The 27,242-nt window shown below is 38.4% G+C and overlaps 3 protein-coding genes and 1 long non-coding RNA gene across 6 annotated transcripts; 2 read left to right on the top strand and 2 right to left on the bottom strand.

The window, feature by feature from the left end:
• Nucleotides 1-1,056: 1,056 nt before the first annotated feature.
• On the bottom strand, nt 1,057-2,879 carry LOC121637678. Its single transcript, XR_006009920.1, has 2 exons — nt 2,680-2,879; nt 1,057-2,182 (listed from the first exon to the last, which is right to left on the bottom strand). It is a non-coding gene; the product is annotated as an uncharacterized LOC121637678 (long non-coding RNA).
• Nucleotides 2,880-12,255: 9,376 nt separating this feature from the next.
• LOC121637673 lies at nt 12,256-15,188 on the top strand. The gene is made up of 4 exons (XM_041981878.1): nt 12,256-12,667; nt 12,762-12,917; nt 13,429-13,518; nt 14,420-15,188. The coding sequence occupies exons 1-4, from the start codon at nt 12,305-12,307 to the stop codon at nt 14,735-14,737; spliced, it is 927 nt and encodes a 308-aa protein (XP_041837812.1). The 5' UTR covers nt 12,256-12,304; the 3' UTR covers nt 14,738-15,188.
• Nucleotides 15,189-20,193: 5,005 nt separating this feature from the next.
• LOC121637659 lies at nt 20,194-22,497 on the top strand. 2 transcript variants are annotated; one of them, XM_041981860.1, is made up of 2 exons: nt 20,194-20,425; nt 20,855-22,497. In XM_041981860.1, exons 1-2 carry the CDS (start codon nt 20,423-20,425, stop codon nt 21,929-21,931), a joined length of 1,080 nt encoding a protein of 359 aa, XP_041837794.1. In that variant the 5' UTR covers nt 20,194-20,422; the 3' UTR covers nt 21,932-22,497. The 2 variants fall into 2 exon arrangements, with proteins under 2 accessions (XP_041837794.1, XP_041837800.1); XM_041981866.1 differs by having other exon boundaries at nt 20,194-20,676.
• Nucleotides 22,022-24,468, bottom strand: si:dkey-56d12.4 (uncharacterized protein LOC799220 homolog). Of its 2 annotated transcripts, XM_041981846.1 has the most exons (3): nt 24,383-24,468; nt 23,886-24,249; nt 22,022-23,565 (listed from the first exon to the last, which is right to left on the bottom strand). In XM_041981846.1, the coding sequence occupies exons 2-3, from the start codon at nt 24,220-24,222 to the stop codon at nt 22,505-22,507; spliced, it is 1,398 nt and encodes a 465-aa protein (XP_041837780.1). In that variant the 5' UTR covers nt 24,223-24,249; nt 24,383-24,468; the 3' UTR covers nt 22,022-22,504. The 2 variants fall into 2 exon arrangements, with proteins under 2 accessions (XP_041837780.1, XP_041837773.1); XM_041981839.1 differs by lacking the exon at nt 24,383-24,468 and having other exon boundaries at nt 23,886-24,302.
• Between the last annotated feature and the right edge of the window lie 2,774 nt (nt 24,469-27,242).

The following is a 27,242-nucleotide window of genomic DNA, read 5'->3' as shown; positions in this document are numbered from 1 at the left end:
AGAGGGAGGAAGCAGCTGCTGCACAGAGACGAGCAGAGATCCTCTAGAGATGCGTTAACGTTAACTGCGGATGTTTTTGCTATTGTGCTATCTGCAGTGCAACAAAATCAACTGGCATCTTCACAAAGAAAAGGGCGTCTACATCTGGACTGGGTGTATGGGGTTACATCTCAGCCAAATACATTGATGAGAGTATTTATCAGTTCAAGAGCATGTTTCTTAATCGAGAGAGTGCATTGCTCAAATCGCAGGATGTTTAATTATTTGAAAAGGCCGTGAACGCAGCACAGCCAGCGTAAAACACGCTGGATGCAGTTCATACAATGATTGATTTTTCTTTGTCTACTCACCTCTACTGTGTGGACTGAGGACCATCTCCACAGTCTCTGTGAATGGTGGTGGTGTTGGACCTCCACCTGTTTTCTCCTCAGTCTCTGTGAACAGTGGTGGCGGTGGACCTCCACCCGTTTGTTCCTCAGCCTCTCTGAAGTGTGGTGGTAGTGGTAGTTGACCTCCACCTGTTTTCTCCTCAGTTTATGTGAAGAGGTGGTGGCGGTGGACTATTGCGCATTATCATGCCAAAATCCCGCGAGAGTAAACGAGATCCCGCGCGAGAGGAATTGAGATCCGCGCGCGAGTTCCACGGGGCGTTGTGGAGATACGCGCGCGAATGAAGCAGTCCGAGCGCGCGTGCGCGCGCGATTTCTCCGCGCGCGCGGGCAGTATCTCCCCTCGCCTGAGTTTGCTTGCTTGCAGGGAATATCGGAGCCCTCGCGCGGAGAATGTCTGCTCGCTGGCTCATGCTGCTCACTCGCGGTAAAGTTTATTGGCAGTAGGTGGGCGGGGCCAGCAGGTTTTCTGTCATTACACACGATTGGCTACAGTCCCTGTCCTCTGTGATTGGCTCTCACTTAAAAAGAGAAGCTGCTGCCCAGAAACCAGCGGCTTCCAATGCGCCCCTTGTTATTTATTTTCTCCATGAAGGAAGTTTTACCCAACCTTTGTTTTCGTTTGTTAATAAGCAACATGACTCAAAGAGTTATGGATAGGTCTTGATGACATTTTCATAACTTGTTGGAGATGCCACAAGGAAAACGTCATTAAAGTTTAAAAGTTTAAAAACCACCCAGTTTGATCATTGTTTAACAAGTCCAATACAGTAGCAGGTTAATGAAAGTTACCAGAATTGTGTGTACATTTGTTTTTATGTTTTTGAACAATTTCTTACTCAACTGTCTTCTCTTTGGCCTTGCTTCTAATGCAGTTAATTCATAATATGGCCCAATTTAGATCTTTTGTATACAAAAAAGTGGTGTTACACTCATTATTGTTAAATTTCCCTTTGTAATAAATATTTTTAATTTGATGATCAGTGTGATGGAATATTTTTACTTTACTGCTTTTGCAGCAACAGGAACCTCCACAATGCTCCATTGCCACAAACTGGCTTCCTCCATGTCTACTTTTGATTAGCTACAGCCCATATACTGCGTTTGGCCATTGTACTGGGAAGAAAAAACTGATGGCTGAGACAAATCAGCCACTCCAACATTACCTGCAGTCAGTTACCAGCAGTAGAGATGAAGGAGGACCACAGATGTCCAAGTTCTTAATTCTTTTAAAACCTGATTTTGATGCCACTTTAAAAAAATGTAAATTTAAATATTGCAGTTGAACAAAGATGTATTAAGCTGTTTCATTTTAATCCAGTATTTACTTACAAATCACACAGTTTAAGCAATTGAAAGTGCTTTACAAAAAACATCAAGCATAAAAAGCATGAAAGAATTACAATCAAACTGATTTAAAACAAACAAGAATATCAGTCTTGAATGCCATATTTACCTTTCACATACAGTTGTGTGAATGTCTTTCAAATTAGCAAACCAGTTCCTCTGTGCAGTTTTAAGAGAAAGAAACAGACTTCCGTAATGCCTTAACAAGGTCACAGGCTGACTGCCTCCATGTCGACTTGTTAAGAGCTACATCTTGCAGCTACATACTCACGACAAAGAAGGTAAAGTTCCCTGACTGGAGTTTCTGGATCAGTTTCCTCAAGTAATGATTGAATTTCAGACAGGTCTTCTGGAGTCAAAGGGCACTCAAATTCAGGGACAACTATTCCTGCATCCTCATCTTCTCCATTGTAGTCTGCCGCCATTTCCCAGTCAACATCGGGCTCCTAAACAAGGAGTTGTTTATTTTTAATTTCCATTCTCTCTCAGTGTAGGCGCAAATAGACTGCAACATGCACATATGAAGTACAATACATTCATGTTTTAATACTGGAAATTAGAAAGCCAAAAAAGTGAAGTGTTTTTTTTTATAATGTTTAAATAATTTTAATATCCTACCACTGTATAAAAGAAAATTTTATTTTCTTTTTCCATTCTCAGTGCAAAGCCTCTATAGTGTAAAGGTAACAGTACTTTAATTGCCCCTGTACAGCCAAAAGATACTCACACATACACAACTATTTTTTTATAACTGTGTGGGAGATTTTTTAATTAATTAAAACATTGTTGAATTTAATATGTAAAGCACTTTTTGCTATGTATGCATGAAAAGTGCTTTATAAATACATTTCAGTCAAATAACAGTATATGTTTGTTTTTTTTAAACTACCTTAAAAGACAATCACAAGCAAACTTATCATGTAGTGAAAGGTTTAAGCAATACCTCTGGTATGTCAGGCTGAACAACATTTGTGTTCATCAGTCCAATCTGCCACATCTGCTCTGGACTCCGGTTTCCTTCTGTGCGGAGTGGATGATGGTTCCAGCCTTGTGTAAAGATCCCCAAGTCTGTCTGAAGTCCGGGAAGAACAGTGTAGTGAACACAGAACAGGTCCTTGGTTGATGAGATGTCCAGTAGACCATCTGTCTCCAGGGTGTGCAGCAACTCATAGTACTTGTTTGTGCATATAACTCTGACATCTCGCCACAGCCGCTCAATCCTATGGAAGTCAAAATAGCGTTAAGGGTAGTAACAGCTTGTAGTCCATCTCCAACAAGTGTAAGCCTGGTGAAGACTCAGTTCTGTCATTGACAATGTAAGATGTATACTGATGAGAATTCCATGGAATTATGTGAGGTAGTGAAAATGTGTTTACCTCTGGTTATGGACGCTTTTCCCAGAGATGAAGCTTCCCCGGTCGGTGCCACGAACAGAAAACATGAATCTTGCAATCTCTACATTTTCGACTCCATGATCACCTCTGACTCTGACAAAATTCATATGTTTTTTCAAAGACAAACAAAACCAAAAATTTAATATATTGGGAATCTGTGTATGGCACTTATTGTAACACCCCACCACCACCCTAACACATAGAAGAATAACTACACATTGTAACTACACTTTGAATTTACCTTGAAGGCACTCCATGTCTTCTAGTTGCCTCTAGAAAGAAGCCATAGGCAGTTGATGCACGGTTGTTGGTTGATGCATTCAAGTACATTATCTGATGATGAAAAACATTCTAGAATTAGTGTCTACATTCACTAGCTTACTTGTTCTTCCACAAACCGGCACCAATTAGGTCAAATGTCATGAAATTAAAATATATAATGTTTCCTGTCTTGAGATATCAAACACCTGTCATTTAAGTAACCCAAAAAGTAAAATTTTTTTATATTATGTGTCCACTAAAGTGGAATGCATTCTTACCTTTCTGGAATAACCATCCACTCCACCAAAGATTACAATGTTGTATCTAGAAAACCAACAATCTGTAAGTTCATTGAAAAATAGTTTTCTAGAATGTAATAAATTGATACTTCTAGTGTAACTGTTGTTGAAGTGATTGTCCACAAGGTGGCAGAAATTGTATACATTTATGTTTTGAGTAGAATTTATATAATTTCCAATTTAGCAATTAGTAATTTAGTATTTACTTAGTAGTAATTTATGTTTTTTTACATTGTGTATTTTTTATCATTCAGTTCAATAGTTTTTTTGTTGTTTTATTGTTGTTATAAGCGACCGTTAAACCACTTCTGTTGTATCTATGGAAACGAGGATGTTCAGACGTCTGACAAGTTAACGTCAACGTAACGTTAACGTAACGTACCAAGAAGATAAGTTTTAAGAAGAAGAAAAGAAGATTGTAAACCCCAGTCTTTATCCACAGCAAGCCAAAGTGGTATTGTTGTTCCTTATATTTTGTCGCCGTTATTCTGTCATGCGTGTAGACTAATATTATACTTTTAGGGCTGGGCGATATGGCCAAAAAATGAAATCTCCAAATTTTTAAAACCAAATCTGATTTACGATTTTAATCAATTTTTTTTTATCTTCCTGTCTGTTTCTTTAAAAACAAATCACAAATATTAGATTTTATAGGAAAACATGCTTTTATGTCAATCACCCATTCAGGGAGTTGACCTAAATTCAAAGCGCAGATATTTACAGTAAGGTGTGAGACAAAATTGTAAAACAAGCTGGCAGTAAAGAATGTGACAAAACTGTAAACAATAAAAATATAACTTTCACACATACAGTTGTACAGGTGGGGGTTGGGGGAAAATATTGATTTTCAAAAAATTAATCCTCATAAACAGCAAATTCGAATTAATCGATAAAATCGATTTATTGCCCAGCCCTAATACTTATGTGTCTGTTATTAGTTCTACCATGTTTGATTATGAATCATCGCAGTAAACACCAGTGTAAAGAGCTTTTGCCTTCCTGTCGTGAGTTGAGGACGGCACACCTAGTGGTGCTGTAACATTGGACAAAGAGAGACAGCCTGTGCCAGGTGAGCTGCACTGGGTGTGGCATTGTAGAATATTAATAATATATATAATAATAATTAGTAAAATGTTTTAATGTACTTTGAAACACTGCATAAATCGTGTAAGCAGGTAGCCCATCATTTTCTTGTTTTATCTTTTTTGCATTTATTTTTCAGTACCTTATTCAAATTAAATTAAATTCAGGGAAAGACAAGACCTACTCAGGTGTCACAGGCTGAAATTGTCATTCCTGCTAGGGCCACTAAGAGGACCCTTGCCTTGATGGATGAACTACAAATAAAAATTCTTTATCTACTATAAATACATAGAAAAATATGTTTACCTTATTAGTTTATGATTCGTATCCACATGCACAAGCGAGAGTGGCCCTCGAACAGAGTAGGTTCTTCTCACAACACAGCCCAGCCTAGCCAGTCTGGAGAGGATGCCAACTGAATCCACTCTGTGCATTGAGGCAGCCATCCTTGCCCATTGCACATGAATACCCATAGATCTTAACCGTCCTCTCACCATCCGGTATCCAGCAGCGGGCATGTCATGTTTAATAGCTGTCACCACATTATCTAACTCCTCATCACTGATTGAACTGTAGAGCTCTGAAACAGATAAACCAAAGTCCCTCATTCTCCTAAAGACTGTGCGGACTGAAACACCAAGCAGTTTTGCTATGCAGGGCACTGAGAGGTTTATCTGCAACATTTCGGCCAATTGCTCTCGTTCAATGTCCAACCTAGGACGTCCTCGCTGACCAGCTATTGATCCAACTGCTGTATCTAGACCTGATGAATCTAAATGTTGCCTGATAAGCCCGAAAAACTCCTGAAGAGCTTGGATTATTTCTTGTGGTATATCAACATGTCTTGAAAGGGCTTGCAGGAGGAATAGTTCTTGGCGACATACAAACTCCAGGAAATCCAGGTCAAGTGGTGTTCGAATGATGGCAAGCTCAATTTTTGACAGGAGTCGCTCCAGGATCTGACGTCTCAGAATACGCTGTGAAGAAGAATACGTGTAGATAAATACACTTTAAAGAATGGCACACCTCAAAACACCTGACAAAAGCATTAACTATCATTTTTACAAATTTGAAATAAGTCATTAAAAACTAAATGACTACTAGATGCATCATGACAAAAACACTTTAAAAGAAAAGTAAGATGCTTATTTGGAGAGTGACTTTAAACAATTCAGTTAAATTAGACAAGCTACTACAATAAGGATTGGTCAGAGAAAGAGCTGTCATGCAGCATTGTCCGAGAATGTTGCTTACATATGCAATCTGGAACTTTTTGTGGTACAAAAATATCTGTAAAGTTACTTTCAACCTTATTTGGCTTTGCCCACTTTAAGTGTCCCTTTCTTCCGGAAATGTGTTGACATTTTCTGTTGCTGGATAGTTAGATAGAAAAACACTACCACCTATTTAGCAAGATGCAGTGAATTAGTTGGGAAGAAACTAAAACTTAAAAAAGGATTGAAAACAAAACAGATTGCAGTTAAGTGAACCCACAGAGCGGGTGGATGAGTGCAGATTTGGACTACTGAATGTGAAAAACCTGATAATCTGCTGGAATTTCTAATAGCATATGGTGCGATCCATAGGGCACAGACCAAATGAGATCTGTCTTTTGTTACCAAAGTCTATGGCGTCTAACGACTGGCACACATTGACTCTTTTAATCCATACAGATTTAAAGACATCACCCGATATGGTTTAATCCCGAATATGAAGGTAAGCTTAGCAGGTGAACAACTGCCAAATTAAGATTTCAGGTAATTATACAAGTGAAATATAAATAAATATAAATATATAAATATTAATAAAAATATAAATAAAAGTCTACGAGTTCAGCTTGGTAGTAAAAGAGAGATTTTATGTTTATACTGAAATCAGCTGACATCCTTTCAACAGGATGAAATTAGTGAGGTATATGGCTGGGTTTAAAAAAAAATTGATTAAATCGATTTAAATCGATTCAAGAATAAAAAAAATAAATAAATAATTGATTCATAAAATGCCAAAATCATTTTTTATTTATTTATTTTTAAAGAAAGAAAACTTAGTTTTTATTTGGTCATTCTTTTTTACTGTAGTGTTTGTTAACACTGCACTGAAAAAAATGATTTTGTGGTGTAGTAATATGTATTAGGTTAACTGTCATATTTTTTATTTTCTAATTGTAAGTATCTGTGAGAACTGGAATTATTTAAGTAAATCCTATATATGTCATCAATGTAATAAGCAAACTCTGTGGGAAGAATAAGTTTTACTATGCATTTCCACGTAATATTCAATGCCTTCATAGTCATTGCAATGAACTTCTAAATACCAAGTAGGTTTTACGAAGTTTGTGCTGCTGCGTGCTTTGAACCCGCGCATGCGCCTTGTCAGGTGCATACAGGACGCATGCGATTCCTTGTCCGCCAAAAACACAACGGCAGCAGTCAGGTCTAAGGTAAGAAATTCATAATTTTTTATTTTTTTTGCATATGTAACGTAACAGAGTTAAATGTAATAATACGAAAATATAAACTGTAGTATTTGCCATTATCGCACATTACGTATCACTGGCTTAATTTTACTACGGTCCCTAAACAAAACGTCTCTGTAGACTTGGCTTGTGAACCCCTGGGATATGTGGAATTTTTTCTCCCCTTGGTAAGTGCACACCCCATGAGCTCCACCATCGTTTTGTTGTTTATTAACGGTTGCGTACTTTATTTAAAGTAAAGTTGATGGCGGCTTTATTTATATTTTGATACAACGTGGCCAGTAAGCACCGAATGTACAACTTTTCCCTCGGCGCGCCGAGGCAGTTTCTATCGGGGCTGTAGCAGACGGTATAGCTGGTCAGGTTCTTGCACGTTGTGGCTGCATGTAACAGACAGACGTGTTCAACAACAGGCGTGTTCCAGAATCAGACCGTGAGTTCGACTGCAAGCGACACACTGTACAATTTGCGCGATTTAGCCCCCAATTACCATGTATTAGCCGCCAAGCATATCTTGTCCACGCAGTGCACCCGTGTTGTGGGTGTTAGCGCACAAGTGCGTGTGCGAGAGAGACGACAGGTGCAGGGTCTAACTGCTGTCAGGGATAAGAGAGAGTGAAGCGCTGTTCAATAAATAAATAAAAAAAACACGAGTTAATTAATGAGAAGCGTTGGTGATATTTTAAAAATACCATTACAGTATATTGTCAAAAGTACATTTGTTTGACAGTGGTGCAGTTTATTTTAGTTACATGATTCTTATTATTTTGTCTTTTTTTCTTGTCCTCCTCAAAGCAACAACTTTCTGCAGCTTGCAGTGCTCTCTCAAGCAGCAACTACATGAAGCATTGTCACAAGCAAAGCCATCTGGATATTCAGGTAAAAAAAAAATGTTTAGTTGTCTGCACTTCATATGCACTTCATAAGTTATAGGTTTACCCTCATCACAGAATGCATAGTTACCATTCCAAATTGAAATGAGGCGGAATATATTTAGAATTTTGAAGTTATGTATTGTGATGCATAAAATTTAATGTATACAAAGTTGAAAGGACAATCTTATGTTATTCTAGTTATATGAATATAGCCCAAGAAATGTGGCTTCTCCATTACTCCTGGCATTAAAGATTAAAGTAACATTAAACTAAAGTATGATGCTTTAATGATTATATTTCTTTGTATTTTACAGCCTCCACTGAGAGAGTTCTCCTGCTGCAGCATATAATTTGAACGCCTAACGTAAGGTAAATCTTAAACCTTAGTTACCTCTCATTCTTTGTTTTAAGTTGACTTTTATAATTATATGAAAATCTAGCTCAGATGAGGTTTGATTTTTTTTCTTTCTGATTTTTTTCCAGATTAAAAAAAAAAAGATGAAATGGTCTTGTAAAACATGTCAATTTGAGGCAGACACACGGACAGAACTTTTGAAACACTACAGACTAAGACATGGAATAGTTAGCCGTGGCCAGACAGTGCCTTGCCTTTATAAGGATTGTCCTTGTTCATTTAAGACTTTCAATGCCCTAAATATTCATTTATCTAGGCAGCACCCTGAGTCAGTGACAACAAAAGAGATTCTATCTTTTAGTTGTATCCTGTGCAGTTCAGCTTGTTTTGATTCAGAGAGGCAGTATTTTGAACATCTTGGAAGCCATTTGAGGAAATTCGAAGTAGTTCCATGTGTATTCAAAAGCTGCACCTTCAGCTCAAACATATATTCAACCTTCGCTTCACACAGACATAGGAAACATTCTCCACATGGCCTTGAAGACTTTAAAGATGAAATATTGACAAAGTACTCAGATCCAGTTGGTGCTCAGGAGGAGCCATTGGTTGACACTGAGGAGGAAGATACTCAGCCTTTGATTGAGGAAGACAATGATCTCTCTCAGATCATAAAGGAGAAGTTTGGCAGACTTTTTCTTAAGCTAGAGAGTACCTTTAATGTGTCAAACAAGTGCATTGATGAAATTGTTAATGAGCTTCAATTCATATCATGCACAGCATCAGTTCCTGTTGTAAGGGAGTTGATCGAGTCTACTTTAAGGACCCATAGCTGTGAGCTGGACACAGCTGTAATTTCTGATTTGGTTAAAACTCTCAGTGAGGCACACCCAATAAGCTCAGCTTTGGCAAGTGATGGCCCCTTTTCAACATCCTACAAGAGAAGGGAGTTCATGAAGGAACATTTTTCAGTTGTTGAACCAAAAGAGTATATACTTGAACAAAAAGAGGGCAAAACATTCCAGTATGTACCAATATTGCAATCTCTATCACAGGTTCTGAACAACAAACACAATCAAGAAAAACTATTTGATACTGCTAGAAATTCAGCCACAGCCTTACAGTACCAATCTTTTCATGATGGATCCAACTACCAGAAGAATGATTTTTTCTCTGATGAGGACAGGCTTAGTCTTATCCTGTACATTGATGACTTTGAGGTGTGTAATCCTTTGGGAACCTCAAAGAAAAAACACAAAGTCACAGCTGTGTTTTGGATCTTGGGAAACATTCCAGCACAGTCCCAATCAGCATTAACATCCATTAATTTAGCTGTTTTGTGTAAGGCAGTGGACACCAAGACATTTGGATACCAGAAAGTGTTAGAGCCATTGCTAATGGATCTTAGGACTTTAGAAAGAGATGGCTTATTTGTTCCAGTTCTGGGAAAGGTTCTCAAAGGAACTGTTCTGTGTGTGGTAGCAGACAACTTAGGCGCTCACTCAGTTGCAGGCTTTGTTGAAAGCTTTTCTTCTTCTTATCATTGCCGTTTTTGTCTTGCTGAGCGGTCAGACTATCAGTCAAGAGAAGTGAGATCTGGTTGTTTTCAACAGAGAACTGAGGAGGAACATGCAGTACATGTCCAGACTGCTTTGTCCAGTCTGAATAATTCCCCATGCTATGGTGTGAAAAACCATTGTGCACTGTCTGAAAAGCTTGACCACTTTCATGTTACATCTGGGTACCCCCCAGATGTAACATGAAATAACATGACCTTCTTGAAGGCATCATTCCATTGGAAATGGCATTGTCTTTTGATGTCTTCATTAAGAAGAAGTATTTTTCTCTCACTGAACTAAATCATGTCATCCATCAGTTCCCATACAAGTGGAGCGATAAGACAAATCGCCCTCATCTTGTCCCCTGCAACTTTTCAAACCGTAAATCGGTGGGAGGCAATGCTCATGAAAATTGGTGCCTGCTACGACTGCTGCCTCTGATGATAGGTTTGAAAGTACCTGAAGATGAGCCTGTGTGGCAGATGCTAATGACTTTAAAAACCATTGTGGAGCTTGTTATGTCACCAAGTCATACAGAGGAAAGCATTTGCTATCTCGACAGTTTGATATCTGAACATCGAAGTAGACTTCTCGAGGCTTTTCCTCAACAGAAGATCATCCCCAAGCATCATTTTCTTGAACACTATCCTCAGCTTATCTGAGCATTTGGTCCTGTGGCTGCTCTTTGGACCATGAGATTCGAAGCGAAACACAGCTTTTTTAAGAGAGTTGTCAGACACACAGGATGTTTCAAGAATATCTTGCTTTCTCTTGCAAACAAGCACCAGCTCATGATTGCAAACCATCTCCATGAATCAAATGCAGTCAAACCATCACTCTTTGTTACAAAAACAACAGAGGTGTCTTTGGATGTTCTGAAGAATGACATTAAAGATGCACTGAAATGCAGATTTCCAGGTGTCACAAGAGTACATATTGCCCACTCTGTGAACTGTTCAGGGACAACTTATGCTGCCGGAATGGTGGTGTGCCATGGTTCTACTGCTGGGTTGCCAGACTTTGCAGAGGTGCTACAAATTATGATAGTTCAAAACAAACCAGTGTTTGTTGTTAGACTAAAAATGACATGGTACAACGAGCACCTTAGAAGTTATGAGTTGGAGAACACAAGCAATGAGCAAGTAATTGAGCAAAAGGATCTTCCAGATTTTTATCCTTTGGTGGCATACACTCTGGCAGGAAGACGTCTGGTAACCTTAAAGCACCACATTTGCCTCCCTTATTAGAGGTCAAAAATGCGGAATGTTTGATGAAATTTGAATTTGAGCTTTATTTTTGTCTGGACATTAAGCATTCCTATCCTGTCTACATTCACAAATGCATTCACGGGGGTTTTAAAGTCAACAGCCTTAGGTGTTGCACAGATTGTTCATCACATCTAAACATATTTGTAATAACCACCATTTATTTCTGGTCACAAATGAGCACTTTTTCTGGACTTAAATGAAAAACTGCAGATAATGATAATATTCTAATGAGTTAGGCAAACATCAGCACACTGTATATAGTTGCAACTTCACATCTGCTTGAATGTCTGTAAAGATTAACAAACATTTTTTGTGTTTATGTTTCAGATTCCTCTGTCAAGATGGGCACCCCAGCAAAGCTCCGCATCATTTTTGGAGATGATGATATTCGCAAACTCATTCTACCTTCAGGCATACCAAGCAGCCTCACAGACCTCATTTGTGCTCTCAGAGATTCTTTTGATATTCCAGGGGATTTTTCTGTGCTTTACCAGGACATTGACTTCAATGGTCAATTTTTCACTTTAACCAGCATTGAAGATGTGGAGGATAAGTCAACATTAAAAGTTGTGCCAGTAAAGCCAGTTGTCCTCACTGTCAGTCCAGTGGAAGAAATGGCGTTTGACTCTTCACCACAGGAATCCTCTGGTACCGTCTCCACACACTCATCATCAGACACCATCATTCTCTCCTCCTCTAATGAAGGCACAACTTCTCGACGCTCTCAACCATGGCCAGCCAGATTTGAAATACCAACATTTTCCTTTGATGTAGAGCAACACTTGCAGGCTGGAAACCAAGCATTCCTGAAGGATGGTTCCCTCCTCAACAATCCAAGTTTGATAAGCAGCATACTGGAGAAGCTTGCAGAGGTGGTGTTTGGTTACACGGCATACCCAACAGGGATTCAAATTTTGACAGTGGTCGAAGCCTTAATTGAAAAGTTCCCATGTCTCAGGGAACCAGGTTCTTTTAATGGCCTTTATGGGTGGCAGCAGAGGATGAAATGGAAAATGGGGAATTACCGTGCAAAATTGAGAGGCCGTCAACTTGCCTGTCCAGAGCTAGAAGTGAACTCGCTGAAAAGACAGAGGTCAAATGAGAGTGGTTCAAAGAAAGGCATCAAAAAGCCCAAGAAAGCAGAAGTAAACTACCTGCCTCCACTGCCAGTTGGGGATACAGAAGCCACTTTAGAGAAGGAGAGGGTAGATATGCTGGAAGAACTTAAGAAGAAAAACAATGAGAGGATAATATCAGAGAAAATGGAAAGAACTTTCTCCATCCGAAGACAGGAAGTTGTAAAGCAGTGCCCCACTATTCAAGATTTCAGGGAGAGATGGCCTGCTCTTTTCTCCGAAACTCAGGTAAAACTGTCTGTGTTGCATTTATAATCCATTAACAAATAGGGTTTGTTAAAAAGAAAAATGTAAATGGCATAATCGTAACACCTTTTTTCAGATCAAGGAGGAATTCAAAAGAATCACAACGGTTCCCTTGGAAAGAACTTTTCTCACGAAGCTGGACTTCTACACTCCAAAAATGCAGGAAATATTCAGCAAAAAAGGCGGAGTAGCTGGGACCAAAATACGACCGCTTCTGGATTCCTTAAACCAGGTAAAGCCGGAGTCCCCACACCATCTTGCTGGGACCCAAACCAGACCTCAGTCACATGTGCATGGGACACTTTTTAAAAGTACAGCAGACGTGGAACACACACACACACACACACACACACACAGGGAGAAAACAGGGGGAGGTGTGTACAGGAAGAGAGGGAGAAAGAGGGGGAGAGAAATGGAGTGCAAAACATAGAGACAGAGAGCTGAACATACTCAAATCATGATTTCAGTCTACTTTAATTTGGAAAATAAATTTAAAAAATTGACATTTCACTCTGATAACTGGCAACCTAGGCAAGTGGCCCACTTTGGGTCCTGACCCAACCCTGCATACAGTTACTTTAAAATGGATATACCTAGAGCAGTTAAGAGTAATGCCTTCAGAGGACTAGCAAATGCAGATCCAGGATGTCTTGTATGAAATTTGTTTTTTGCTTCTATTGACATGTATAGATTAGTGGATTTACAGTACTTCTTACACAAGTTTCTTCTGTCTATTAAAACAGCGACACATTGAAGCAAGACGGGAGGCCATTATCCGCGCCCTGATGGAATTCCTGGGGGAGTCTTCAGGGGAACTCATCAAGGACTACAAGGTAAATTCAAACATTTTCAGATCACAAAGTTCACTTGAGTACAATATTTTGATTTATATTCACTTACCCTTTTAAAATAAAACTAGCTTGAACCATCAACTAATTTTCAAAACATTCAAATTTTTGAAAATTGTACCTTTTTTTCCAGAAATCTTCCAGATTAAAAAATGCTTCATATTTCTGTTTTTATTTAAACAAAGAAAATTCGTTATCCTCTCTCCTCCCTTTTCCTGTGTTCTTTAATCTTTGCTCTCCTCTCTTCTCTTCCCTCCACTTTCTTACACTCTTGTTTCTCTCTTCTCTCCCATTTTTCTCTTCTCCTTTCCTCCCCCTTCTCTCTTCCCATCTCCTCCATCCTCTCCTCTCTGCATGATAGGATACATACACATCTGTATTATTCAGTTTTTCCAATAATGAGAGACAGTAAATGAAGTTCAGGAATACCTAGAGTTAAGATCCATTAGGCCTGATTTGTTGTTTGTGTGTATAAAAGTGAGTGCAAACTTCAGTTGTTATTGGTACTGAGGAATATTTTCAGAATCAGAAAAAGTATTTCAAAATGTGTACAAATTACACAGTACACAGTTTGAAAATGGGTTGGAATAATCAAGCGTTTGTTTCCAGACAACAAAAATGCATACACAAAAGAGAAAAAAAACAACATTATTATGTAGGATGCACTCTTTAGTTCCTTGTTACCCCCTCTCCTCGTTAGTTGGCAGTCTACTCCTTTTGTATGATTCAAAGACATTTTCCAACTTTCCTAAACTTAGTGAAATCATTTTAAATGTTTAGGATCCTTAGTTATTGAAATATTGACATTTTTGACACTGGTCTGTAACTTAGATATGCAATTGAGCTGTACTATGTACCTGAACATGGATTCACATATATATTACAGGATATCAGCAGAGAGGCGGCTCAAGAGGACCAGGCTGAGCAAGTCCTGAGGATCTGTGTCTTCCACACATGCGAAGAAGATGGAGGTGTATCCAACGCAGAGGTGTCGATTGTCGTTGAGGGGACTGAGGTACTTCACAACTGTGGAAGTGTTTCCAAGGCCTGTCTTCTGCTGATGGGCATCATTTATGCCATGAACTTGAGTTACCCACCAAAAATTAAGTACACTTTTGAAGTGTTTCAAAAGCTTCTTCTAGAGCTTGATGTCATTAAGCTGTCTCCGAAAATCCTGTCTCTGCGAAACAAACTTACAACTTGAGTCCACATGTTTGGCCCAAAAGTTGACCCTTCAAAGAGGGTTCTAAAAGAAAAAAAAAGGCTCACAGTTGTTTATGTGGTTATTTGTCTGTGTTCTTCTTTTTCTTCTGTTTTAAAGGTGTTATTTGTATTTCAACTTGTTCCACTGTAACAAAGTTAAACCACAGGTTCTAAACTGATTGTAGAACCATTTTAATGGGTCACGCATGTGAGTGTGGACTTGAAAAGAAAGAGGAAATATGGCACTAGTGTCAAGATGCTCTACACTGAGGTTCTATACATGTTTCATTATCTTAACCTACAAAAAGCTAACACTGTTCTTGAAAAGGAAATGTTCTAGCATGTCTTTTATACACTGAAGACTCCTGAAGGATGTCAATTTTATTTTTTTTTCCCAGGGTGAAATATAGCTTGTTTTGCAATGCAAACCCTGCTGGGTAATGTTTCATAAAAAAAAATCACATAAGAAAAATAAAGGTTTTTTCATTAAATCAGTTGCCTCATTTTTTTAGTCTTTATTTTTTAGTAAAAATAAACAAATTTAGGCAGTTTAAAATTGCATAAAAATTATGTAAAATATTGTGTAAATGTTACTCATTTATGGTTCATAAATAAAAGTTTAAAAAAGTATTTTGAAATTACCTAAAAAAGCCATTGATTTTAGCTGAGATTTTTTAGTTTGAAATAGTCAGAGTAAGTAAAACTTACTAAGAAGGAGAGAGTAAAATTCAATAACCATAACAATAATCAACAGTAAATTACCTGAGGTTTGCGAGTAAAATAAACTGATATCTGCAAGTAAAGTTTACTTGATGATCGCTCTTGTAGAATTTACTTGCATTTTCTAAGTGCAAAACTTTCCTAAGTTTTCTTAAGTAAATATCACTCCCGATTTTTTTCAGTGTGTATTCAGTTTAACATGTAACACAGGTTATTTTCACAAATAAATGTTACAGTTATGTTTGTGACATGCTAGTGCTGGACATTTTTTAATGAAAACATGAATATTAAATGTATATAAAATACAGACTGTTGAAAGATTGCTTCGGCGTTTCATAAAAATTGCCATCTACAAATGTCTAATATTCAAGAAATATTTATGTGACATGAATATCTGAAAATGAATCGATATTGAATCTAAATTAAATCGAAATCGAATCGATTTTTGCTCGTGAATCGCATCGAATCAGGAAATTAGGAGTGATACCCAGCCCTAGTGAGGTATGTCATCCGGGTACTTCATGCTCTGAGCCCCTATGTTGTTAACGGAAGTTAACCTCGTTGGGAGAGAAAGATCGTAACGCCCAAGCTAAAAACTAAAGGCCTGGACTCGTACATATACATACAGATCATACGCCTCTCTCTTGGTATTACCAAGAAGAGAATACAGAGTTCAGCATTATGTTCAGCTGTTCACCAGCGTTGGTATCATCCTGGACATGTCACTGTTAAAAGAGACGATCTGCATAAGAGAAATGGAGCTGCTAGCTTCTTGCATCGGACCTGAACAAGCTTCTCACTGAAGATCATTCCTTCCAGCAGCCTGAAGAACCAGAGCACTACAATACTGCATTTCCCTCTGGGATCAATAAAGTATTTTTCATTCATTCAGTCATTCAGTTGCTGTGACACCTTCTGACGTCCGAAATGAAATTATTCTGGCCATGGTCAACAACTGGTGGAAGCAAACGGTAATGTTAAGACAAATGAAACTCAAAAATGCGACAAAAATGGCACTTGAGACTTAGCCACAATCAGTAGCCGAACTTCAAACATATAAACGGTGCATTTGTGTCAACGTTGACATTTCATTGCAAAACATTTCAGTTACTTCGACCACACCCTCGTAGTACATCCCGGCTCCCCAAGCCTTATAAGCCAGTTACAGTTACATGCAAAGACACTAGAAAAAAATTTGGTTCTTACTTGAGGTGTTTCCATAGCCATCTCCCAGGAAACGTTTGTGGGAGTCTTTGCAGTACTGAGCTAGCAGTCAATGTCCTCGTTTGCTGGTCAAAGGTAGCAGGTACTCCAATACACCTGGTTAAATCGTCTTGCGCATGTGCGTTGAGATCCTAAGGCGCTGGTTCTTATATTTTAATGGCGGTTGTTAAATGGCTCTAAGTGTAAAATAGCGCCACCTTGTGACGTCGAAAAATCATACTCGGAGGTAGATAACCGTTCTTTTATACTAATTCAGTTAATTTAGAATATCTTATTATACTCTGAATGGGTGAGTACTTCATTGCCTACCTTACAAGTTAATGGCTGCAACCTCCAAGATATCCGTCGCAATAAGTTTTTGAATGAAGGAATCAGACAAAGGATTTACCATGACTATCTTAGAGTTTCCTTTAATACGTTTCCCAATTAAACCAGTCAATCTGTTATGATTAAAGCTCACTCTGAATTTATTAAATGGCCCATTCCTCCCAAAGTTAAAGAGACTCATTTTGAGATAATTGATTAAATTTATCCAGTTGCTATGTTTCTCAAAATAAGATTTAAATTTAATGTTGAACCATGTACCTTCTGTGATGTGGAGGATGAAACTTTGGAACATTTATTTTTTTGTGTGTCATTACTCTCAGGAATTTTGGATTAATCTTAATCTCAACATTCCCACATTTAACACCTTGGATATTTTACTGCATATGGAGAACGGATGTATTATAAGAACTGGATAACGGACTGAACAATGGCGGCACGCCGATTTTTCCCAGTGGCCACTCGTGGTACTGCAACAAAAAATCCCATGGGGCCCAAAAAGCATTTTTCCCATAGGCCACAATGGTAAAAGACACGGCTGTAAAACTGTTGACAGGACGTCTTCAGCTTTAAACACAGCTAATTACTAATCTTTCTATTCAATATTTTTAATTCATGGACATTTAATCCGTCAATTATTTTTCAAAAGGCCATAAAAGCCACAGAAAAGTCTCTATTTCTCCGGTGACGTCACGGCTGTGCACATGCACTGCCGAAGCGCGGTCATGCTGTGTCGGGAGCGAGGAGGACGGCTGTTGACTTCAATATGATGGGAAAGCTGTTCGTAAAAGTTAAGTTAAAGTTAAGTTTCTTTTTTCTGATATCGAGTAACTTAATACATTTGTATTCTTAATGTTTGATATTACATGCATGATAGTTCCTGTTTTTAAACGTATTGTGACCTAAATCCTAATTAGCTCTAGGTTGTAGTTACGACCACCTGTTTAAACCACCTGATAGTGCGTTTTACTGGTTTATTTTATGTAAAGAGAGATTCAGCCCATGAATAGATCGGGGAAAGTGAGGGTGGCTTTTTTTTTTATTTGTTAATTTCTTATATTTTGGTTCACATTAGTTCACTTTTTGTTAAGTAGTTTAATCACACTGTTCACCCAGAGGGCAATAGAATTTTTTTTAATTAAAATATTTTGTCTTATGAGCTGCTATTCTATTTTCGTTAGTTCAAATAAAATATGAATAACAGTCTTGACGCATCGCTGTCAGTGATATTTTGTTATACATATACAGTTAAATATTTTGGGAGTGTTGAGCCATTTCATGACAGCGACACAATGTCGCCAAGTTAGGTAAAATAGCCTACAAAACCATTTTCAATCCCTAACGGAAATCACGATACATAAAATACATAACTACATAATAAATATAGAATGGTGATAACCCAAGTGGCCTAGTTTTCCTTAACATAGTCCTCAGTTTAAACAAAGTTTTTTTTTCTTTGTCAATTAAAAAACTGCAGCATTTAACAAAGTGGAATCCGGCAAAACACAAGAAAGGAACATTTTAAGAGACGCAATTGATAATCTTGGTGTCATCCAGGGAATAGCAGAAAAATAAAGAGAATATGCATGGGTAGCACAATGAAATAATGCATTAACAAGGACTTCTAACATTTATTACAAAAGACGTGCCTGAAATTATTCATGAATAAAGGTAGGAATTGTAAGTCATCGTGAAAATTTGACACGGGATTATACAAATATACAATATAGACTGACTTATATTGGGCTATTACGAATCCCATATAGAAATTCATCAGATTAAAACAAACCATCATTTTAACAATTACTACACAACTTTTTCCACGTATATTATATCATTACTTTACATCGAGGTCCGATCGTGTGCCGTAGAAAATCATCATCTGAGTTTGTACAGCTCTCATACTGCAGATTAATGTCGTGACCGCGCGTCGCTGGATCAGGTCACTGGGCTGCGCATTGCTCGTTCACAGTGACGTGAAGCATGATGGGAGGTGACACTACTGCGCATGCTCTATGGGCCCAATATGCGGAAGTAACCCGGAAGCCTGAGAACTTTTTCGGCGTATGCGCTGGGTGAGCAACTTCCATAGAAATGAATGGGCCGCCATTTTCAGTCCGTTATCCAGTTCTTATAATACATCCATGATTCACACTATTCACCTTATTCCGCCCCGCCCACTTTCCATGCTCCGCTACTTCCGCATTTTGTCATACGACTTCCGGGGAAAAGAAAGCGAACTTCCGGTAATTTTCCGGTTAACAAACTATCACTGTAAACCAAAATAAAATAGAACATGGCACACAACGCTACTCCTTTGAAATGGGAACATACAAAGACGATGCTCAGAAGGTCGGATGGCATCACATTGCCTCATCCGTCATTAATTTTATCATGGGAGGACGATCTGAGGAAGTGGCCGGCCGTAACGTATGGAGACATCTTCAATTACTTCGTCCTGTCATTAGGGGTTGACGGAGCTTCTATGAAAAACTATAAAAGTACTGAGGCATATCAGTATTTACATAGTGGAAAGGTGGGTCGTGTGCTGTCACACAAAGACGGGAGCTTCACGTTTCTGAAGGCAAGCGTCAGTCCCAGCCAGTCAGCGTGCGCTGACCACTCCGCATGGGCGTTACTGAGCAGTGACGGATCGGTGGAGACTACAGGCTGTTCCTGCATCGCTGGTTTGGGGAGGTCTTGCAGTCACGCAGCCTCAGTATTATGGAAGGTTGGATAACACTTCTTTTATTTTATTACTGCTCACAGTAGAATACTTTGATTATTTACTTTAAGTAAAGAAGAACAGAAAATACAAGTTTGTTTAACTTCACAACTATTCATACACACATAAAAAAACATTTCATAGACCTCAAAGGGTGAATTATTTTAATATATTACATTTAAATTAACTTGTCCATGTAAATTGTCAGATAATAGTATTCTAATTTCTGTTCATTATCCATTTTGTACTTCAGATTTTGACAGCTAATATCTTGCAGCATTTGTATTTTTAATGTTAATATTTTACATGTATAAACCTACATAAATTAACATGTTCATATACACACAGATGCTGACCAGATGAACATCTGCAGGCTAAGTATCTGGTCTAATCTCTCATGGCACAATGGAAAAAGGTAAGGCAATGGAGTCTAGGTAGGTGTATGCAGTAGGGCTTGCAACAAAGGTTATGATAGGAACTGCTAAGAGTATGAATACACATCCAAACCAAAAGGAGTGGTCCCTGAAAAGAGTGAAAAGGGGATGATCAAGATCATATTTTGTTTTTATTTAAATGATTATTTGTTGTGATGTCCTTTTCCTTTTTCATGTGGCACAATACATTGTCAAATGAAAATTGGATCCCTGTCCCAAGTCTAATCACTGTTTATTACCTAAAAGGAGAAACATACAAATGGTAGGTACAGTATTTTTCATTTATGTTGTTTGTTTGCTTTTTTGTTGATTTTTCATACCTTTTACTGAGGTGGCCAAAATCGTCAGTACACCTTCATTAAAGAAAGAAATCATTTTAAATTTCCATTCTAAATCACTTTTAATTCACGATTACTATTGTCAGTTTCAAGTTGTTTCATTAATAATTGTAGGTTTGTTTTCAAAGTGCCAACAATTTTGTCCACATCTGTATGAAACCTCTCTTTTGTCACAGTAAGTTAAGAGCATTGAATAATCATGGTTATAATAATCATGTTAATAATCACAGTTCAGTCCTTTTATATACACATATTTGGCCACTAAAAGTGTTTCTAATTTTTAATCAGCACAAACATGTTAATTTTTACTTTTTACCATTTTGGTATATGAAGTAAATCTATTTTTGTTTCAGGTTGAAAATGCTGTGTCCCATGGACTTACTGGCATTGCCTGCACTGATCAGCAGCGGCTGTGGAACGTGGGGACTCAGAGGAATCTTGGCCCAAAACGGTTAGCCGACATTACCTTTTCGCGCCACCAAGCCACTGATGTGCTGCCAATGCCAGGGGAAATGCCCAGTGAGTGTCTGCCACCAACTCCATCATTTTCTACACCAGATGAGCTGAGAGAAAGCCTCAAGCACATTCACCTGCCTGTGTCAAGTCTCCTGTTCAAGTGTGTAAATGCTGCGCAGGGGGGCGTGGCAGAACAGCCTTCACCGTGTGCCATCCATGATGTCCACGATGGCACCAACACCTGCCAGACGTGTATGTCGTTTTATGACAGCTTTGTTGACATCGGGTTTAAAAAATGTGCAGACTTAGAACATGCAACTCTTGAGCAGAGTGCCTGCCACTTGTGGCATGACTCTCGCAGGCTCAGAATCACTGCAAGCACAGCAAAGAAGGTCCCCATCAGGGGCAAACCTCAGACCTTTATTAGAGAGCACCTTTTCCCACGGTTCCATGGCAACGCTGCAACTCACCATGGTTTACAGGGTGAGACATCTGCCTGCCAGTGGTTGGAGGCTCATGGGTTTGCTGTCAGCCACAGAGGAACAGTTGTGTGTGTAAATGAGCCGTGGCTGTCAGCAAGCCCTGATGGAGTTTTGAACTCAGAGGAACTGCTGGAGATAAAATGCCCCCTCCTTAAGAGTGAGGAGTCTCTGGAGGACTTGATTCTGAGTCAGAGGTACGATGTGAAGATGGTCGAGGGGACCCCTGAGCTGCAGCAAAAAGGTCCACGGGGCTTTTACATGCAAGTGCAGCTGGGCATGCTCTGCACAGGTCTGAGGGCTTGTAAGCTGCTCATCTGGTCTCCTTCACAGCAGGTTTTGCTACACGTCCCCTACAATGAGCAATTCTGCAACACGACTGTAGCTAGGCTTAAAGCCTTTTATTTTAAGCACATGCTCCCTCACATGTCAGATGAGTTTCGGGCAGGCCGTCTTTTGCTTTCCTCAACATACATGCAACTCTGTAAAGAATAGGCTGGAAAATTTAGTTCAGGTAGATTCAAAAGTTGTTCAAGTTGATTCTACAGCAGAAAGAAAATAGTTCATAAATAAATTACACAAACATTGGTTTTGGATATTCAAATGTATTTTTCATTTTAGTGCTTGAGAGAACTCACAACTTATGTAATTTAGTTCCATGTTACAACCATTATGAAGAAAAGCCTTGTTTGAAATTGTTAATGCTGCTTCATAAGTTAATAATCTGTAGTTTTTTTCAACTTTTTTCTGTATGTATTTTTTCTAACATTCCATTCACATATAAAATATAAATAAAGATTAAGTTTTTTCAAACTTGTGATGTATTATTAAAATCACCAGTTTAATCCTCCATATCGCTGTATTATTTTTTAAAAAATATGGTTCATCTGGTCAATATTTACAAACATGTAATACAGTTGCCAAAGTCAAAAAGCCTTGTATAGAATGATAAAACTACATGGACCTAACCAAACACATATCTAATGTTACATATTTACAGACAAATATTTACTGTGTGAACTGTGTGAAGAGATGTGAAACACAACTTTGAAGAAACTTTGCCCGGTCTTATTCTTCTTCTACATCAGAAATGATATTGCTTCGAAGGTTACAAAGAGCTGCACAAATCCTCAATATTTTGTCAATTTTAGGGGTGAGATTAATTGGAACTGTTTGAGAAAGGATTTTGAAATTTTTCAGTCTGCAAATGACTCGCTCAACATGGACTCGTACATTGGCGATGCGTCTTGTGTTGGTGGTGTCTTCCTCAGAGAGTTGCATTCCTTTCTTTGTGAATGCTGGAATGACAAGTTTTACTTTTCTTTCATAGAGAAAATCATTAATGGTGAAACCTCTGTCAGCCATGACTTCATCACCTGGACGTAGGTATTCCAGGAATCCAGAATTTGCAGTAATGAATTTATCACTGCACCTTCCTCCATATGCTGGTGAGATGAACATGATGAGTCCACATGGTGCCACTGCAACAAGGTATTTTATGGTATTCTGACCATAGTAGTGGCTGTAGGACTCACCTCTTGAGTCAAGATTACGCGGCTTTTGAAGGGGAGTCTCTGAACAGTCAATCACACATGTTGTTTTTGGATAATGTTCTTTGAAGGACTGAGGCATTGTTGCTTGAATTGTTTCCCTGGGAAGCCATGGGATGTAACACCTCATGTTCTCCTCCATGAGGTCAATCCAGCAACTGATAATCTTGCTTATAATGGTTTGGGAGACGCTAAACCGTTCAGCAAGGTCACCCTGCAATAAATTCAGACGCAGCTTCATCAGGGTCATCAGAAGCTGATCCCACGGATGTAAATGAAAGCTACCGCTGTAGACTTTTGTGAGGTGCTCAGCAACAGACTTAAATGCATCCAAAGATAACCCTGTATAAAGCTGAGAAAGGTTGTCATTCCTCAGTAAAGTTATGTACAGTGGAACTTGCTCAATGCATTGTGTTCCTTTGTCAGATGTACTGGGCTTTGGTTGCAGTAATAATTTTGAAGAATAGCTGTGGTCATTGACAGACAAATCTTCCCACTGTGTTTCCCCATCACAGTGTGTAGGTATGTCATCCTCATCCTCACAGTTCTCTACTGCGTTGCTGGCACCACCTGATGTACCTGTTGAAAAAACCACAACATTAAACATATTAACAAACTTGAACAAATAACTTAAGACAGATGGATTTAAGACTGTAACTACTCATCTTACTAGCATCTTACAGGTATAATGTCAGCAGTCAAAGTACGGTAAAGCTTTTGATATCTAATATTTAGTATATTCTACTTACCGGTGATTAGAATTTTAGTTTTGCGAATTTGCTGTATTTGGTGAATTACTCAACACCAATTTTTAAATATATTACAAGCACATATTTTCTTTTACATGAGTAACGTCATATTAACACGCTGCTGCCATGACCACCAACACGCTTGCTCACCTGAATCCGGCGGTAACCTCTTCAACACCCGACGTGGCTTCTTCACCGGAGCATCATAGCTGAGCCATTTCTCAGGATAAGGGTGCTCATCCGTCGGCTTGCCGTCCACGAAATGAAACGAACAAACGTATGGTCGCTTGGGTGGTCTCTTCAGGTTCAGCGCCTTTAGCCACAGCCTTAAATGCTCCTCATCTTTGGGAGGGGGGTGCAGGTTGTATGCTGCTCCACAACATTCCTGCATCTCCACTTTATGTTCAAAGCACTGTTGCTTCAACTGCTGTCTCCTCTTTATCCAGTTGTTGTGGCATCCTCTCACAGAACATGATATGCTAGACATCGCTAGCTGGCTAACGTAAGCGATGCTCTACGTTAAGAACAAAACAATGAAAACTTACGAAAAACAGTAACTGTAAAACCCAATCACACTGATAGTTATATGTAACACAGGTACAAACTCTAAAAACTGTAAAAACTATCTAAAACACTCTAACACTTACTCTAAAACACTCCAATCAATCAATTTCTCTCCGACCCACAACAACAGCACTTCCGCTCCAGAACGGAAGTTAGATGACAAAATCACTTCATATGTCGGCACCCTAGTTACGGCAAAAAATAAGGTGAATAGTTTTCCTGTTTCTCTTTATTATTATATTTTATACTTCTTATTCTTCCGCCGTTTTTTAGCACCTTCCTCCTTCCACATTTTTTGTGCGATTTCAACAATTTTGGTATCAAAACGTTCAGCTCCTTCAGGAGAAGTGTGCTCGGATTTTTGGCATGTCGCAATGTTATACTTTTTTTTATATGAATTTTTTAAATATGACATTTTGCCATACACATGAATGGGAAATCACTTCAGCTCATTCAAAAACTTCCGCTTCTTTCAACTCCTACTACTTCCACATACTTTCAGCTAGAAACACCATTCAAACTTTAAACAACTCACAAAGGATTGGGCTATTTAAAAATGACTTTTTGTTGCCGATATGTTTTACGGTTTTGGAGTTATGGCAGTTTAAAAATCATCAACATCTTGATTTTCAACAAAATCTCTTGTCACTCTGGCACACTCTAACCTTTCAGCCTGTTCCACTACTCTAAACAAATTCTCATAACTCCTACAATTTTCATCGTAGAGACATAAAATATACATAAAAACGGAGGAATTTAAGTTGACTTCGAGGAGAACCAAGAATGACAGAGCTGGGACTTATAGATTTGGAGCTAGGCCTCTCCAAGTGAGCAAAAGTCTACTTTTTCCCCCATAGACTCCCATTGAAATCAGAGGCAGGATTCTGGTTCAAAGCGCTTTTTTCATGTGTTTTAAACTCGCCACCATTTCAATTCTGTTCCACGTAGGGACAAATAAATTACATCCCTGCGTTGTCCAGACCCTCCTGGCGCTCACGGTGAAAGAATTATTTTGATATCTGTTATAGTTTCCGGACAGGAGCAACGAGTTTGGGAGGTGCGCAGAGTGATTTGCCAGTTCTGCTCTCCTCTTAGTCTGTGTGGCTGACAGTTAAGTGAGGGGCCGTTGTCATGACAACTCACTGAGTGTTCTCAGCTGTGAGCAGTGGCTGACTTTTCACCTGATTCATTCAGTTTTATTGATCCAGATTATGGACTTATCACCTGGTTTTGTCCTCCTAATGAGTCCAGGTCTTACTCTCTGTCCTCTTCTCCTGTCTCCTCCTTGTCCTTCTCATGACAACAGGCCACATGTACTCCTCTATCTCTCCTCCTGGCTGTCCTCTCATCATGTCCTTTGCTGCTCACTTACATGATGGACTGTGTTTAAGCTGCCAATTCACCTCTTTTTCAGCTCTTTCTGCCTTTTACAATCATTTCTTCTACATTCAACCAGTTCAGCACCTTTAATATTCACTTTCAGCTGTAAATCCTTTAACTATTGACTTCAGCTTCATGATTACTTCAGCTGGTGCTTAAGGAAGCAGACTTCAGCCATTTTCAGCCATGTTGACCTATCTTAAGCACATTTCAGTTCAACTTTCCACCATTTTAACTACATTTAAACACCAATTTGTGCTTTAAATTGTTGAACTCTTCATTTCAGCTTCATATATACTTCTTCAACAACCATATTTCAGCCCTTTTCAGCCATCTTCAGCAATCTTAAGCGCATTTCACTTAAACCTTTTACCCTTTTACCACCTTTTAACTCCACTTTGAGCTTTAAATCCTTCAACTTTTCACTTCAGCTTAATAAATACTTCTTCAAAAAAGACATTTCAGCCCTTTTTAACCTTCTTTAACTATCTTTGAGCATTTCAGTCCGATCGTTCAGCATGAAAGGCATTCACACTTGCTGTTATGCAATAACAGCATTTTCTAGTTAATATTGTTTTAGCAAAGTACTGCATACACCCTCCTCACGTTTTATAAATTAATTTAAACTGTATTACAGCTCCATAAGCAAACTAAAAACCTGGAAAACTGCCATTAATATCTCACACCAAATGTTTTTTTTTTTCATTGTTTTGGTCAAAATCCCAATGTTTTTTCTTTGTCGTTGATGCTGTTTTTTTCTTATTCTTCCGTTTGTTCTGGCTCCTAGTTATATACCTCGATACTTGAATATTTAACCCCTCTCGTTTTCTGTACGCTCCCTAGAGCGAGAGATGTTAGATGTTCACTACCTCTACGATAGTTTGTATTTTTCCAATTGCGTTCTATAAAATAAAATAAAAAACAACCGTTCTTATTTTACAATAAATTGAAATTACAGTCCATTTCAAAATCAAAAGTTCGGTGAATTAATAAAATTTAGCTGCTCGTGACAATGAAAAATATGGATCTCTACATCTTCATTCTGCAGGTGAATTCTCAACTGTTAGGCAACCAGTCTTCATTCCTATTTTGACATCCAAGATAATAAATCAGTTTTAATATTTTCTCAAGTGGCAAATTAGCAAACAGAAATAACTAGGGTAATTATGACCTAATACAGGATAAGCTTGGTCTAATTTAACTTCATGTGTTGAGAAAAAAAAAAGTTTTTTTTTCAGTGTATGTAAGGTTCTGGTAGTCTATTGTCTACAAGTCCTGTTGTAGCTGGGACTAAAGTAATCTCATAATTCGTTACTTTTAATTCTGGCGCAATATCTAAAATTTCTATTATAAAATTCTGCCTCAAATTAGAATTAGCCTTTACCCAGTAGATTGCACAACTAGCAAGAAATTAAAAACAGACCGTGGCTTGATGACGTATTCACATCAACACAAAAGACAGGGCAGCTAATTCACCATTATCAAATACTTTATCAAAAATGCTTTGATTTGTAATGGATTACATGTAACAGTTATGTACATGTATGAAAAATCAAGTTTGTA

This window comes from Melanotaenia boesemani, chromosome 1, assembly GCF_017639745.1.
Source record: "Melanotaenia boesemani isolate fMelBoe1 chromosome 1, fMelBoe1.pri, whole genome shotgun sequence".
In the NCBI taxonomy this organism is placed as follows: Eukaryota; Metazoa; Chordata; class Actinopteri; order Atheriniformes; family Melanotaeniidae; genus Melanotaenia; species Melanotaenia boesemani.
Note: the sequence above shows the minus strand (reverse complement) of the source record. Positions and strands in the feature narration are given on the sequence as shown.